Raw genomic sequence first — 16,519 nt, 5'->3', positions numbered from 1 at the left:
CTAAGAAACTAAGCCATAAAGTTCTCAACTTTCAATTTGAAAAAACAAATGAATTTGAAAAGAATTAAAAAGAGATGGGTGGTAAGTGAGCAGTCCACCATCGGAAAGGCCCCAAAAAGCGTAGAGTTGTCATTTGCAGTTCTCTTACTGTTCAAGTTACTCATTTTCAATCCAAACCCTAACCCACAAAACATCCATAAAACTAATATATTTTTAAATCTTCAACTTGAATTTCAATGACCCACATGAGGAAACCAGTTAGAAACCCCCAAGTAAAGTAGAAATTTCAATCCCCAAGCAATTCTGTGGCGATTCCTCTCCTTTTTTTTGACATTAACACCTTTCATATTCATCGCAATCTTATTATTACACACACCCACATTCAAATTTCACTTCCCCACTTCTTGTTCTCACTCACACCCAATAATGGGCGCACCCAACTCATCCCCAGCGGAGCAGAGCCGGAATGGCCCTTGACCCACTTCCCCACCATTCTTCCCGATGGGGAAAAACGACGGAGAACACCCACCGCCCTCCGCCGTCGGTTCCGCTCCGTCCCAAGGCCGATGCTGTTCTGGGTGTGTTTCAATTCGAAGGCTCATTGGCTTCAGATGCATCTTCATTCTGCTTTTGTCCGTTGCCTTGTTCGTTTCTGCTGTTTTTTGGCTGCCCCCTTTTCTCCATTATTCAGATCAGAAGGATCTGGGTCTTAATCCCTCGTATCGAGGTGGGGTTCTCCGTCGATTCTGAAATCTTTTAGGGTTTTGATTGTTCGTCGATGGGTAACTAGATCTGGGAATTGCTCTGAGAATCTGGCTTTGATTTTTCTAATTTTGTGGCTTGTTTCTTGCTTATTGTTTGTCGTTCTGTGATGATTGAGGAAAATGAGGCTGTTTAAGCGAATGAGATTGGTTTGTTTGATGGATTTGGGCTAATTTTGATCTGGAATTTGATGAGTTTTTTACGGCGCTCCTCTCGGTGCGCTGCTAGAGTATTGCCATTTGAATCGTTTGGTTTGTTTTGGTAGAGGGGAAATTAATTGTAGCTTTGAGTAGCGATTGAGCCCTGATTTTCAGTCTTTGATTTTCACCTTTCCTTATTAAACACTGGGTAGCTCATTGAAGGTTGCTGTAGGGTTGTTCTTGATTCAGTTCATTACATGTCTTCATCATTAGCAATAAATTTTACTTACAAAAGAATATAGAGGCCTGGATTGCTTGCTTCAACTAAATTTTGCTAGTTGAGTTGTTCATGACAACTCATTGCTAGGATAGAAAAGATCGAACGTTCAAAACTCGAATCGATTGACCTTTATCGCATCATTTGGTCAAAAAATCGATTTAATTTCGATCCCATGTCTCACTAATTGGATGCAAGTACTTTTATCCACCTCTACTCATGGATAATGCTCAGATGTTTAGTTTTAAAGCTCAATGTTTGTAATTTGAAGTGGATCATCCATTTTACGAACCGAAGTTTCGAGTTGCTTGTGACTTTTCACTTCTCTGTGTATAGATGGTTAGGTTGGTCGAGCGATAGGGTTTAAAGGATGTTCGATAGTGATAATTTTGGGAGTGTTTTGAGTTCAAGGAAGTTCTGTATTTGATTTAGTTCTTAGCTTTTCGTTGCAGCTCCTTGTCCAAACACTTCCGTTATTCAAGAGCCGTTATTCAAGAGCCTTGTTGTAATCATTTCGTACATAACGATTCACAAGTGTTTTTGGTTTTTTCGAATGATCTCTACCACTTGTTAACTTGTACATGTCAATTTAAAATTGAGTACGAGTTATGTGACTAAGTTCGTAAACTAGTGTTTTAGTTTATTTCAGCAGGTTCGTATAAATGGAGTGATTTGATTTCCATCTCCGTAGCGTTGGATATTACCCAGTATTCATGTGTCGAAGTAAGGTTTTGACTCCACAGTTCTAGACTGTTGCAAACGGAGTACTTTGAGGTCAGTGGAAACCGCCGATGCAACAGTTTCTTAACTAGAACGGGAGGTGATCGTGTTTTTTCGTCGATCTTGTTTTTGTTGGCGTATTGTTGTTTTGACTATAATAGTTGCAAAAGTAGTGTGTGAACTTCTTTAGAGCTGCTGTAATTGAAAAATAGTAGTTCCTTAACTCTATCGTTCTATCTCGAAAACTCGACATATTATGGGTTGCAGCTAAAATTTATATCGTCGATGAAGAAAGTGCGACATATATGGCTCTTTACAGTATCTCTCATGTTAATTTTTGTTTCCAGGTCATGATATAGTAGCAACGTTCGTTGTTGAGAGACCAGTTTCTTTGCTGCAAGACAATATCGAGCGACTCCGGACCGACATTTTTGAAGAGTTCCCTATACCTTCTATCAAAGTATCTACTCCTTTTCATTCTCACTGATTGTGCCTCTATATCTTAATGTGTTTTGATCCTATGCTCTTCTAAATCAGGTGGATATACTATCTTTAAACTCGTTATCAGGATCAAACCGTACAAAAGTTGTATTCGGCATTGATCCAGATACTGATGATCCCGAAATCCCGTCAACTTATCTGAGTTTAATCAGGTCGACCTGTGCAAGTGTAGTAACAAATCAGTCGTTCCTCCGCATTACGAAATCCATGTTTGGGGAGGCGTTTTCGTTTGAAGTACTGAAATTCCCCGGAGGAATAACGATAATCCCGCCTCAGAGTGCATTTCTTTTGCAGAAAGTGCAAATTCTTTTCAACTTTACATTGAACTTCTCTATTCATCAGATTCAAGTACATTTCAGTGAACTGACAAGCCAATTGGATGCGGGATTACGACTAGCTCCCTACGAGGTTTCGTGTTGAATTATCTTTTACTTTTATTGTAAAAGTTAGCAAATGTCTTGCTGCTCGAGTTTGATCTAGTTGTGTTGTTCTAAATGCAGATTTTGTATATTAAACTGTGGAATGCGGAAGGGTCGACTGTGACTGCCCCGACGATTGTCCAGTCATCTGTTCTTCTAGAAGTTGGAAATACGCCATCGATGCAACGGTTGAAGCAGCTAGCTCAGACCATCTCTGTTTCTAATTCTAGCAACCTCGGCCTGAATAATACCGAGTTTGGAAAAGTGAAGCAAGTTCGCCTTTCCTCGATTCTTAAACACTCGCTCAATGGTATGGATGGGAAAGGCCCCATAAGGTCACCTTCTCCAGCTCCTACACCACAGCCCCATAACTTCCATCATCCACCATCTCACCACCATCACCACCATCATGCTCCTCTAACTCCTGTAATTTCACCTGCCCCTGCGCCTGAGACCGGTGCACCGGAATATGGGTTGTCTGCCCCTAAAAGTGCAGCATCGCCTAAGCGAAGTTACGAGGCAAAGCCTCCTGGTTGTCAATATAAGAGGAAATCTGGTAGGAAAGAGGGAAAGCAACCTCATTTATCCCCGCTTGCGTCGCCCAGCATATCTCCTGTTCATTCTGCTGCATCGCCATCACAACAACATCACGTCTCTCCAACTCAGGCATCGACTCCATTGCCGAGTGTCATTTACGCTCATGTTCAACCACCATCGAAAAGTGACTCCAACCACCCCGAAAAATCCACGACGAGTCCATCCATTGTACCATCTCCATCTCCATCTCCATCTCCATCTCCATGTGAGTAACCAACCGATTCATACACTTCATCGAAGAATCCCATATTTTCCATTGCTAAACTTTTTCGACTGATTCGACTGACTTTGCAGCTAGCGCACATCATTGGTGTATGATTACTCGGTGGGGATTCACACTGTCTCTAATTGTCGCATTCTACATGTAACATTAAGAAAGAAGACTAGCGGTTTTGTGATGAGCACGTGTCGATGAGGTCGAGAGATGCTTAGAAGTGTGAGGAAAGGAAAGCAAAGGAAAAGAGGCATTGGGTGTTGAATGAAAGTGTGTAAATATGATGTCTGATTAAGAAAGTTGTTGCAGGCAGATGCAGTTTCAGGTCAAAGCCCACAGAGGTGGCAGGCCTTCAGAAACTTGCATATTTTCCCACTGTTTTGTGTATTATCTTATCATCTTCTTCTCCATAAAATGCAAAGAGAAAAAGAAAAAGAAGAACCAACATAGCAAATGCTTAACTTTTTTCTTTCACATTCATTGTTTTTTCTCTCAACCCTTTTGTTTGTATGTATATATAAACAAACACATAAAACCGTCTATGCCTTTTGTGTGGGTCGGAACTATTTTGAAGGCACCCTTCTCCTTCGAGATAATTTGTGGCATGTCAAGTCCTGGTAAGGTTTTTTATAAACTTATGATCTTGACGACTCCTTCCCTAGAGCCATCGAATTGAGTATACCATTGAGCCTCCCTTTAAACCAGGTCACAACTTCTTTGTTCGATACCCGTATCACTATGATTACACCTTCGAGACTCGTAACTTTTGAATGCAGTTAGTGAAGGTTTTCTAAGGTTATTTATGATGAGCTTCCGCGTAATGAGTTATGTATGCACGGGTGCGTCCCTAATTAGGTTTAGAAAATTATGGGCATAACCTACCTAATAGTAGTGTGAACGGCCTCACTAGAGCCTTTGCCTCCTATCTCCTTTGATACGTTATTAGTGCTAGTAGCAGCCTAGGTCAGATAATGTAGCATGTTGATATGACTAAATGCCTTTAAGTGGAAAATGGCCCAAGGTCTCCTGAATAGGTCTTCTGAATAGTGTGGGATCCTGCAGGTAACCTAGTAGCTAGCAAGTTTACGAGATCACTCCCTCAGACTTGGAATGACTCAAAGGCCCTGTGGAAGAGTTTGTCCCTTATGCTCTAATGATGTTTAGAGTCATAGATGTCATACTATCCTAATATATTTAAGAGGTAGTACCTCAACGTAGAAGGTCGGTCATTCACTATAGTGTCGTAGCAAGCTGATTAAGTCAAAAGAGTAGTAAATATACTTCACCCCAAGTCAAGATATGCCTTCTAGTAGATCTGTGGTGCTAGAAATTGGTGAACCTCCTCTAGACCCAGAGGGATTGTGATGGATTGAGAGAACCCCTCGAAACTTTGAGGCCATCCCAAAAGCTCAGATAAATGTATAATTAGGTCCGAGATTCCTAGCGCCTATAGAAAAACTCGTGGTAACCTACTAGAATTAGATACTATGAAAACATACATGTAGATTACTTATTGAGTATATTTATACTCACCCCATTCTACATTTCTTTTTCAAGTCTTTGTAATTGTTGGTCGAGGCGGGGGACGTTTAAGAGGTGTGTGGTCAACAAAGAAGGTTGTCTCGAGGCATTAGTCCTATCTGTGTATTTCGGGTATTTTTATATTTTGTTGGAATTTGTATCATGAACCAATTCCTCGTTTGTAAAATTAACGCGATCAACACCGACTTGTATTGGATTTCAATATGTTTTTAAATGTGGAGCAGTTGCTTTTAAATTGTACATAGTACAAAATCTTTCCGTATTTGATACTTTTATTTTATTTTCTTTCTTCATCTATTTCGTCATTAACTTTGGAAATCGAATCCTAACAATATATTTATAAGCATTTAAAGCAACTTGCAAGTAATTCTACTAATGTTATGGCAACAGTTACTTAGGACTTTAATTTTTGAAAATTTAGTTTATAAATACTATTTTCATCTATAAATTTTTTTTGTTTTGTTTTATTATCTAACAACCTATGATTTTAAAGATCAAATCAAATATTTAATTAATAAGATGAAAATCATTGTGAAAATAGTAAAAATTTATAAAAAAAAAAAAATTAAATGATTATCAAGCATCAAAAGATTTATATAAATGATTATTAAATCCTAAATAAATAGTTGAATTTAAAACCATTTATTTGTAGCATAGTTCTCCACAAACCTTCAAAATTTTAGTGATCAAAAGAAAAAAGGGATACAATCCGAAATAGAGAGAAGAACAAAAAGGACCAGAATCAATTGATTGGCAAATACATAAAGTAAAAGTGTTTAGAGAAAAGACACTGAAATTAAACAAAAACAATGCACGTGTGCTGTCAAAAGTAGTGGTTGCTGACTCTTTCCCAACCAGAAACGCTTTCTTCAAATTCATTCATACGTGCAGACTCTCTTAAACATGATCGATTTAGCAATTCAATCAAGAAGAAACCAGAACACTTCACCAGAACATTGAATCCATACTCCATGATTTTACAACAATTCATTCACTCGTTCTTGATTTTGATTTGAATTTGATATTTCCAATTAGTTTGCCCTAATATGCAACCAGATCATCCCCTAAACCCGTCGTGATTTTCAGAGCCGCCATTGGCGAACGAACAATAACAATTCATATCACAGACAGAAACAGAGAGAGAAAGAGAGAGAGAGAATTTTAACGTTACAAAGAATTTGCTGTTTCAATCCGCCACAGATTCCAGACCTTCTCTTCCTTCTCCAATTGCTTCTAGCAACGCATCGGTGACTTTGATTTCTTGTTCATCTTGTTCGCGCTGTACGGAATCTAATTTCTCCTCTTCTTCGTCTCCTCTTACTCCGCTCGCCAAATCGAGAACCGATCTCTGTTCTTTCTTCTTCTTCTTCGTCTCGGTTTCGTGTGCGATCGAGTTGAACGATCCGAATTTCGGAGTGATCTCCGCGGAGAACCCGCAGAATTTGGTGTCGAAAGTGAAGGCGAAGCTGGAGTTCGACGCTGACGTCAATTCGTCCAGATTCTCGAGCGCCGTCGGACAGTGCTTTCGGCGTTTAGGTTCTCGAAGCAAATCGGGATCCTCGATAGCAACATCACTGGAATCGGAGGCGGCTGTGACGGTAACGGCTACGGCAGGTGGTGCTAGAGGATGATCGGCGGGATCTGAATCGGCGGCAACGAAAGAGGAGCGGGAGAGAATTGAGAGTGATGGATTTTGGGCGAAAGTTTCTCGAGTTTGGGGCTCTGCCATTTTCTTTGCGAAGAGATACAAATTCTTTTTCTCTTATTTTTTTTTACACTTGGGAAAACTATTTAAGCATCTTCGATTTAAAATGACTGAAATACCCTCCATTTGATTATGAAATTTCATGTGAACCTCACTCCAGTGATCCCATAGTTTTGGCATTATTGAGATATGTCCACGTGGCACACATCATTTAAACAAATTATTATTAAGAAAATATCGTTATTTTAAAATTTGGTCACTCTATAGATTTATAAGCTTAATAATAATAATAAATGAGATGAAATTAATGATAATAATATTTTTTTATTGAATACTTAATTTAGAATATTTTTATTGAATAATTGAATAACTTACTTCTTTTTAAGTCTGGTGCTCACCACATGAAAGATTATAAAAATAATTAAAATTAAACATTCCGAGTAATAAATTCAACTAAAAAGTAAAACAAAGAAGAAAAAATGAATAGTTAAGGTACGATGATCTCAAGAGGGCATAGTGTCTCCTATCTTCAAGAGGGCATAGTGTCTCAAGAGGGCATAGTGTCTCCTGCCGTCTCGAGAGCATAGTGTCTCCTGCCGTCTCGAGAGCAAAGTGTCTCTAGGGAGCAGAGTGTCTCCTGCCGTCTCGAAAGCAGAGTGTCTCTAGAGAGCATAGCAGCACTCCCTCCGTCTCTAGAGCATAGTGTGTCTCTAGAGAGCATAGCGTCTCTAGAGAGCATAGCAGCACTCCCTCCGTCTCTAGAGCATAGTGTCTCTAGAGAGCATAGCGTCTCTAGAGAGCATAGCAGCACTCCCTCCGTCTCTAGAACATAGTATCTCTAGAGAGCATAGCAACACTCCCTCCGTCTCTAGAGCATAGTGTCTCTAGAGAGCATAGCGTTTCTAGAGAGCATAGCAGCACTCCCTCCGTCTCTAGAGCATAGTGTCTCTAGGGAGCATAGCAGCACTCCCTCCGTCTCCAGAGCATAGTGTCTCTAGAGAGCATAGCAGCACTCCCAGCCGTCTCCCGAGAGCATAGTGTCTTTAGAGCATAGTACTCCTAAAAGTCGGTCTATTGTACAAGAAAGGGTGGAAGAAAATACATTGAGAAAAAACTCTTGAGAGAGAGAGAGAGAGAGAGAGATATATAAAAAATGGGTACACATAGCTATGTGTATAGATTATAAATTATATATAAGAAAGTGAATTATGGGATTACAAAAGAGGGAAAGAGCTGAAGAATATTTTCTAAGGACACACTAAATCCAAGACCTGCAACTAAAACGCAATCAATACAGGCCTTTGATTCGTGTCACAAGCAAAAGAAAATATGAGGAAATTTGTGTAAAAGAAACGTTATACAAAGGAAAGGATGGCTTGCCTAACTCACCACTCACTTTTCCCCCTCTGCAACTATCATCGTCTGTCGTCTTCGTCATCGTCGTCGTCAACATCGTCATCGTCGTTCATCTATTCTATGATAAACGAAATATAAATATATTATACAGTTCCTTCTTCTCTAGTAACGAGGATGGGCGACCTGCTGCATTCCACCACATCCACATCCATATGATAACCCAAATCAGAACTTGCAAGAAGTTCCCATCCTCAGTAACTTCGAGCCTACGTGTCTCGTCTTGTCGAGTGCTTCTGGTAAGAGCTTCTCGAAACTATCCAAGAACAGCTCCCACTCTTCCCAACTCATTTCTCCGAACATGATCGCCCCGCTCTCGCTGTGAAGATTCCGCACAGAGAAACTCTTGCTCTTGATCAAACTGGTGTGGTTACTAGTTTTCAGAAACATGTCATTGATGCGGTCATTGTGTGTGTTGTTGTTGTTTTTATTGGGTTCAATGTTGGACAATGTTGTTGTTGTAGTAGTAGTAGTGTTTGATTGAGTTAGAGGACATGGGAGGTTAACTTCAGGAGTGTCTTGGCATTGGGGATAGTAAAAATCCTCTTTGTTGAGACCATATTTGCGTTCGCTTTCGAATTGAAACATTTCCGAGTCTTCGTTTTCGTGTTCGCCTGAACCGATAATTGGTACAAGGGCCACAGCTCGAGCACAAAGGTTCTCTAATGCACTCAAGTTTTGTTCGCCACAGCCGAATTCCCGGGTCATCATTTCGCCAATGTCAGCAAGACAAAGTCCAAAAGCTACAGCTTTTTTCAGAAAAATGGTACACAGAATGAGAATTCTAATGGAGGCCTCCCTTATACCAGGAAGCTCAGATCTCAAGAGTTGTGCATCTTTGAAGGGATCCAGATTGGCAATGTACTCAAGTTCAGTCTCAGAGAAAGGAACTGAGGCCTGAGGCCAGTGAAGCCATTCAAAATACGGATCATCGAGCCACTCGGGAAGGCAAAGTCCATGATCAATCGGCACGAGCTCGACCTCCCCAACACCACAATTCTCATGCCTTTGCTTCTTCTTCACAAGTAAATTGCCTGCATGCCTATCAATATTTAGGAGTCTGATATCAAAAATCCCAATGCGATGAACAGCAGCGACCGAGAAGCTAGACGGACCCAGCTCTCCAGCATCACAATCATGATCTACGTAACTCTGGAGTGATGCAATCTTGCACGGAGGAGGAGTTGTTGTTGGAGTCCCAAATGAATCATTAACATGGAATCCAACATGAGAAATTTCCACCAAAGCTGTTGGAGGAACACCGACGAAGCCACCATAGTCGAGCAGATAAGCTGCCAATTCACGAATCCCAGTTTCACCAATTCGAACCGAGCGTTTCAAACCCGGTTGCCCCATCAACCTACCTACAAAACCTTTTGGATTATTACAGGCAAATGGTTCTTCATCGATAGGCTTTGTCACAGCAATGTTAACCCCACTTTCATTACACAAGATATAGGCACCACCTAACCCACTCGACACCGGTACCGGATCCACACCACATGCCAAAGCGTTTGCAGCCTCTTCTATCACAGCATGTAGCCGTGCAGTACTACGGCCAACCACCATTTTTATTCTTGGTTTCTTCTCAACTTCTTCTGCCAAAGATAGACACGGTGTCGAAAAGCTTCGATGTATACAAGCAACTTCAAATGCTTCTCTCAACGAATTCACAAGATTGGTTCGGTCGATTTCACCATTGCTGTAGTGAAGATGACTATAAGATTGAAGCTTACATCTCTGAGACCGGCAGATTGGTTTAAATTCACGATGCTGATTAACCACAACGGCCATCTTGTTCATGCAGCTTACTGACAGTTGCATGCCAATGAATTCAAATATTATCACGGTTTTCCCTAAGGATCTGTCTTCCCTGTAATAAACATCACTCCCCCAATCAAACCATTTCTCATTTCCAATCGATATCTATTCGATTAGAACAACAAATGAACGAACAACCATAGCAGCAAATCGATATCATTTCCATTAGAACAAATGAACAACCATAGCAGCAAGATACAGAAAGGTGGATAGTTCTTAGATTTCATTACCCATTAAGGTCAGATTAAGTTGAAATATATCAGATGCAGCTTTGTACTTCAGTTTATGCATGATTAACAAATGCACGCCGTTTTCCACCCAATTTTCTGGAATCCATCACAACCTGCAGAGAAGTTAGCATCAGAAAATCTGAATATCATGTTATGAAAATCAAGTAAATGATTGTTCAGTGTTAGTATCAAACCTATTAATCCCTCGCCCCTTTGCATTTAAATCACCAGAATGTTCTGAAACCAAAATAAAAAACCTCATCATATCATACTATGATTTAGACACAACTAATAAGACTCAGATTTAACGCCATTTCTCAAGAAAATCATTAAACATTGCACGTTCTATCTGCTTAATGCACATATTTTCCAGGCAACCAAACAGAACATTAAGAGTTCTCTCATCTAGAACTCAATTCCAATAGAGAATACACTTGAATTTCAATCATTAATGAAAATCATCCATCAGACTTATGCACATTTTCTCAGGAACCAAACAGAAAATAAGCCGTTCTCCCTCTACAAACCCAGAAAAGATACACAAGTGAATGCCCATTAACCAAACAAGAACAAAAAAGACAAAAACAAGATCATAAGTACTAATTATTCGTGGGATTCATAGAAATTTTCCCAGGAACCAAACAGAAAATAAACCCTTCTCCCATCTACAAAACCCAGAAAAGATAAACAAGTGAGTACCCAATAGCCAAACAAGAACCAAAAAGACAGCAACAAGATCATATCTACTAATTATTCGTGGGATTCATAGAAATTTTCCCAGGAACCAAACAGAAAATAAACCCTTCTCCCATCTACAAAACCCAGAAAAGATAAACAAGTGAGTACCCAATAGCCAAACAAGAACCAAAAAGACAGCAACAAGATCTTATCTACTAATTATTCGTGGGATTCATAGAAATTTTCCCAGGAACCAAACAGAAAATAAACCCTTCTCCCATCTACAAAACCCAGAAAAGATAAACAAGTGAGTACCCAATAGCCAAACAAGAACCAAAAAGACAGCAACAAGATCTTATCTACTAATTATTCGTGGGATTCATAGAAATTTTCCCAGGAACCAAACAGAAAATAAACCCTTCTCCCATCTACAAAACCCAGAAAAGATAAACAAGTGAGTACCCAATAGCCAAACAAGAACCAAAAAGACAGCAACAAGATCTTATCTACTAATTATTCGTGGGATTCATAGAAATTTTCCCAGGAACCAAACAGAAAATAAACCCTTCTCCCATCTACAAAACCCAGAAAAGATAAACAAGTGAGTACCCAATAGCCAAACAAGAACCAAAAAGACAGCAACAAGATCTTATCTACTAATTATTCGTGGGATTCATAGAAATTTTCCCAGGAACCAAACAGAAAATAAACCCTTCTCCCATCTACAAAACCCAGAAAAGATAAACAAGTGAGTACCCAATAGCCAAACAAGAACCAAAAAGATAAAAACAAGATCATATCTACTAATTATTCGTGGGATTCATAGAAATTTTCCCAGGAACCAAACAGAAAATAAACCCTTCTCCCATCTACAAAACCCAGAAAAGATAAACAAGTGAGTACCCAATAGCCAAACAAGAACCAAAAAGATAAAAACAAGATCATATCTACTAATTATTCGTGGGATTCATAGAAATTTTCCCAGGAACCAAACAGAAAATAAACCCTTCTCCCATCTACAAAACCCAGAAAAGATAAACAAGTGAGTACCCAATAGCCAAACAAGAACCAAAAAGACAGCAACAAGATCTTATCTACTAATTATTCGTGGGATTCATAGAAATTTTCCCAGGAACCAAACAGAAAATAAACCCTTCTCCCATCTACAAAACCCAGAAAAGATAAACAAGTGAGTACCCAATAACCAAACAAGAACCGAAAAGACAGCAACAAGATCATATCTACTAATTATTCGTGGGATTCATAGAAATTTTCCCGGAAAACAAAAACAAGAAGGATTAATGGAGGGAAATTACCCTGAACACTGATTAAGGCATTCAGGGAGACGAAAAGAAGAATGGGAGCGCGAGAGAAACCAGTTGGGTCACCGGCAAAATTGAGAAAGAGAGCCCTCCCGCTCCCCTTTGACCAGTATGAAAGAAGAAGAAATTCCTCAACCCCAATGCAGTGCCCAAAAAACTCACAGCCCCAACCCCTTTTTGAATCTCTATTTCACACACTGTTCCTCCCACGATCATCGCCTCCGTTTTAGCCATTTTCCATATTTGGGCGATTCAGACACCTTTTTTCCTGCTAAAACTAAAACTGTCTCTAACTAACATCAAATATCAACGCACTCTTTCATACTTTTGCTTCCTTCTTCTTCTTCATCTCTTCTCTCTCATCCGCTTCCCTCCCCCACGATCCGCTCTTGGCAGTTACAAATTCAAATGTTTTTCTTTCTTTTTTGTTTTTTTTGTTTGTTTTCTAATTCGTATATATAAATTGTTGGTTTCAAATAAGTTTTTAACTCTAAAATAGTCCTAAGTTCTTAACTAAAAATCTATGAATTTGTTACCACACAAATTTCAAATTTGAAATTTGTATGATTCTATTAAACATTAAAGAATTTATCTAAACAAATCTTCAATAACNAAATTCAAAAAAAAAAAAAAAAAAAAAAAAAAAAAAAAAAAAAAAAAAAAAAAAAAAAAAAAAAAAAAAAATCTAGAAGTATCTTTACCTACCGAGTATCATGCTTCAAAATTTTTTATAAATTTTAAACGTAACATTGTTGGAGATAATGGATAAAGTGTTATAGCAAGTAAGATTTTTTTGAAACTTTCTTCCAAACGTTGAATGGTAATTCTATTTTTAAAATTTGAGTGTTTTTTTTTTTTTAAATATAATTAATAACAAGAGTATATTTGAATTTTTTTTTTTTTTAAATTGAAAGTTATTATTGAATTTTTTCTGAGTTCAAAGGTATTTCGCTTTGGGTTTTTCAAAAAGCCTCGTACGAAATGTATTCTTTTGTTATAAACTGATGACCATTTCCTAAATTAGGACTTTCCAAAAGACAAAAAGTTCTAACCAACTTGTGGTTAACACCCACACGCTCTAACCAACTGAGCTATTCCAGCTACTTTCATATTTTCAATATTCCAAAGATAATACCAATTTATCATACAAATATTTAGAAATAATGCTAATAAAGTTGGGACTTAAATTAAAAATATCTGATCCAAACGTCAAAGTCATAATTATCTTTCTATAATTTTAGTAAATTTAATTTATCCCATTTAGATCTCCAACTATTTCAATTTTGTTGAGAATATATTAAAATTGAGGAAAAAAAAAAGTGAACTTGAACAATACAGTTTTGTTACATTGCACGAAGGAGCCTATCGGTGACTGCCACGAGCCATAACACGAGCGGAAGTACTCTTTTGCACATGGGTTGCACAATTGGAACCGCTTTAGTCGTGTGGCAGTGTGAGGGTGTGTGTTTGGAAGCCTTTTTGACCCGTTCGATAGTCATTTTTTCAACCGTGACCTTAATTTTACTTGAACTAGAACCTACTAGAGAAATTTGAGGAAATTTTGGGCTTCTAACCTTCAGAAAAGTTAGCTTGTGAAGACACGCGGCATACATGCAAGTAGCCATCAAGATTTTTCTTAAGAAATACTTCTAGGGATTGGTAAGACATGTTAGCATGGGAGTATATGTCTTAGGTGGTTAGAATATGCATGATTATGACTCAAAATAGAAAATTTGTGTTGTAGGGTGATTGATGAATGTTATCTCTTTGTTGTGTTTGCATGAATATTTAGATTATATTTCCACGCTTTAAGTGATCGATAGGAATACCTCTGTAACGAAGCATGCATGAATCAACAAAGTTAAGATTAGGGCGTTAGAGTTAGAGCAATTTTCATGTTGGCCTAGATCAGTACGTTCCAATAGACAGAGCAAGCTAGGATCGTGAGTGGTGATCAGAGGTATAAACTTGAGTACACCTAGAGATTTGATTAGCCTCGAGGAGCTAATCTCGAGCGTCTTGAAAATGCCAGATGAGATTCAGCCGCTTAGATGCCTCTAAGAACTTAGTAAACCTCCATTTCTCCCAAGAAAATTTAATAGAACTTATTAGACCACTAGTAACGATTTTTGGAGTCATTATGTGTGTAGAAGCGGGTCAAGAGCCCATAAACCAACCGAGACAGAACGATGGGCTACATAAGTAGTTGACTTGAGGAGCTATTACTGTGTAGAACCAGGTTGAGAGCCCGTAGACTAGCCTTGAGAGGGGACGAGAGACTGCATAACTAATTGTCTTTAAGAGATACTATTGTAAACCAGATATGAGAGAGGATGACGGATTACATAAATAGTTTAGCTCATGATAGGTGTCATTATCACATGTGACCCAATCTTAATGGACTTTACAGAAAAATATCGTGGTAACTTTCTAGGTTAAGGACGTGATGAGAGCTTACAAGTAGGTCATTTACTGAATATTTTTATACTCACCATTTTCTCGCTTTTTTTCATGTGTTCACAGACTGTCGATCGAAGTGGGGGAGTATTCAAGACCTACGTTGTGATTGAGCAGTGTCGACTCAGAGTGTCAGTCCACTATTTGTATTTTGGATCCTTTATACTTTGTTTGTAATTGTATCCCAAAATCATTCCCCTTTTGTATTAAACTCGAACAACACCGACTTATAATTGAATTTTGTTGTGATTTAATTGTAGTATTGTTTAATTTAAATTTTAATGGAGTTACTATATTTATATATTTTTTTTTATTTTATTTGCTTTAAACTTGTCTTTTTAGTCATGATTAGAGATTTTAAGTCTCGAAAATTGAATCGGGACATGCATCTTATTAGTATAAGTAATATTTTTAATTCTATTAAGTCTTTAGGATTGCTCTTATCGGGATGTGTTCTTGGTTCATTCATGTAATCCTTTACTCAAGTATTTCATAGCCACAATATTCTATGTTGGTTCGTCCCGATTCATATCTTACTGGGAGAGGTACCACTCTAATACCATTTGTAACGCCTCATGCCCAAAATTTGGATAAAGATTCAAAATCCAAATTAAACACTTGATGACCTTGGTATTAGGACATGGTCACGTTATTTACTCTTCACTTATAAAAGTGAAAACTATCTCCACAAATTAACACGAGTCCTTTCACTATGCTGTGTCCTTATTCACGCTTAACTTTAGAGTTCCTATAATTGAGCCACTGTAAAGTGGTATAGATTCACACGTTAGAACAATATTTCCAACTTGTGATCCAACCCACGTCTAAATCAACTACATATTAAGCAAATACAAATGGTAACCCTAGTGCATCACCTAATGTGCTCCAAATTGAAAGACTTCAAATCAAATTCATGGTGGGAGTTCCACTAAATTTCCATTGCTTAGTGCCATTGAATTCCACCAATGTCACCAACGTGTTCATATCTCTATAAATACCATACTACAACACAACATAACCTCAACCACATACTAAAACTTCCAACACTTGTGTTTTTTTTTATGTTGAAAATGAAGTTGCACCTTCTTCTCTTCCTTTTACTATCTATTCTCTCCATCTCTCTTCTTCCTCTACAAGTTGATGCTAGAAGGCTCTTACTCCAAAAATACTCTAACCCCATGAAGCAAGGCAGTGATTTAGAAGCAAAGCTTCATCGTGAACGTTCCAAAGTCGAAGGAGAATGTGGAGAAGGAGTTCCTTGCGACGACGACAAAGAAGAACCTGAAGAAGGAGTTCCTAACGACGACGATAAAAGAGAATCTGGAGAGGGAGTTCCTGATGAGGAAAAAGGAGATTCCGAAGAGAATTATGAATATAATTATTCTGAAGACGAGTCTGAGAGCAAAGACAAAGACGGCAACGATGGCGAAGATAATCAAGAAGATGGCTCTAAAGGTGGTGACAATGATAATGAAAATGGTAGTGATGGAATAGAGCATAGCGATGAGGAGGATCCTCAAGGACATGGTGTTAATATGAAGAAAATTGGTGACTAAAAGAACTAACTTGGTCACCAAATTTAGAGATGAAATAAGAATGAAAATCAATGAGAAGAATAAAGTTGATAAATTAATCGAGATGATTCGAAAAAACAATCCACGATAATAGAAGATTCGAGTCTCTACCCCTTTCGTAAAAAAAAAAAAAAAAAAAAAAAAAAA

At 38.3% G+C, this 16,519-nt stretch overlaps 2 protein-coding genes across 5 annotated transcripts; one reads left to right on the top strand and one right to left on the bottom strand.

Moving 5' to 3' along the window:
- The first annotated feature begins 226 nt into the window (after nt 1-226).
- Nucleotides 227-4,278, top strand: LOC111432513. 4 transcript variants are annotated; one of them, XM_023069433.1, is made up of 5 exons: nt 227-728; nt 2,251-2,359; nt 2,437-2,808; nt 2,901-3,621; nt 3,711-4,278. In XM_023069433.1, exons 1-5 carry the CDS (start codon nt 502-504, stop codon nt 3,782-3,784), a joined length of 1,503 nt encoding a protein of 500 aa, XP_022925201.1. In that variant the 5' UTR covers nt 227-501; the 3' UTR covers nt 3,785-4,278. The 4 variants fall into 4 exon arrangements, with proteins under 4 accessions (XP_022925201.1, XP_022925200.1, XP_022925203.1 ...); XM_023069432.1 differs by having other exon boundaries at nt 228-727; nt 2,247-2,359; XM_023069435.1 differs by having other exon boundaries at nt 229-727; nt 2,247-2,359; nt 2,901-3,603.
- Nucleotides 4,279-8,057: 3,779 nt separating this feature from the next.
- On the bottom strand, nt 8,058-12,751 carry LOC111432352 (phosphatidylinositol 4-kinase gamma 8-like). The gene is made up of 4 exons (XM_023069197.1): nt 12,336-12,751; nt 10,536-10,578; nt 10,342-10,454; nt 8,058-10,163 (listed from the first exon to the last, which is right to left on the bottom strand). The coding sequence occupies exon 4, from the start codon at nt 10,112-10,114 to the stop codon at nt 8,459-8,461; it is 1,656 nt and encodes a 551-aa protein (XP_022924965.1). The 5' UTR covers nt 10,115-10,163; nt 10,342-10,454; nt 10,536-10,578; nt 12,336-12,751; the 3' UTR covers nt 8,058-8,458.
- Nucleotides 12,752-16,519: the final 3,768 nt, after the last annotated feature.

The sequence above is a fragment of the Cucurbita moschata genome, unplaced genomic scaffold (genome assembly GCF_002738365.1).
Source record: "Cucurbita moschata cultivar Rifu unplaced genomic scaffold, Cmos_1.0 Cmo_Scf00038, whole genome shotgun sequence".
Taxonomy (NCBI): domain Eukaryota; kingdom Viridiplantae; phylum Streptophyta; class Magnoliopsida; order Cucurbitales; family Cucurbitaceae; genus Cucurbita; species Cucurbita moschata.
This window is presented reverse-complemented; position numbering and strand designations above follow the sequence as displayed.

Coding starts and splice junctions, on each gene's coding strand:
- LOC111432513 (XM_023069432.1), top strand. CDS start 502: ATGGGGAAAAACGACGGAGAACACCCACCGCCCTCCGCCGTCGGTTCC. Junction 2,809..2,900: donor TACGACTAGCTCCCTACGAG/GTTTCGTGTTGA, acceptor TTCTAAATGCAG/ATTTTGTATATTAAACTGTG. Junction 3,622..3,710: donor ATCTCCATCTCCATCTCCAT/GTGAGTAACCAA, acceptor CTGACTTTGCAG/CTAGCGCACATCATTGGTGT.
- LOC111432352 (XM_023069197.1), bottom strand. CDS start 10,114: ATGCAACTGTCAGTAAGCTGCATGAACAAGATGGCCGTTGTGGTTAAT.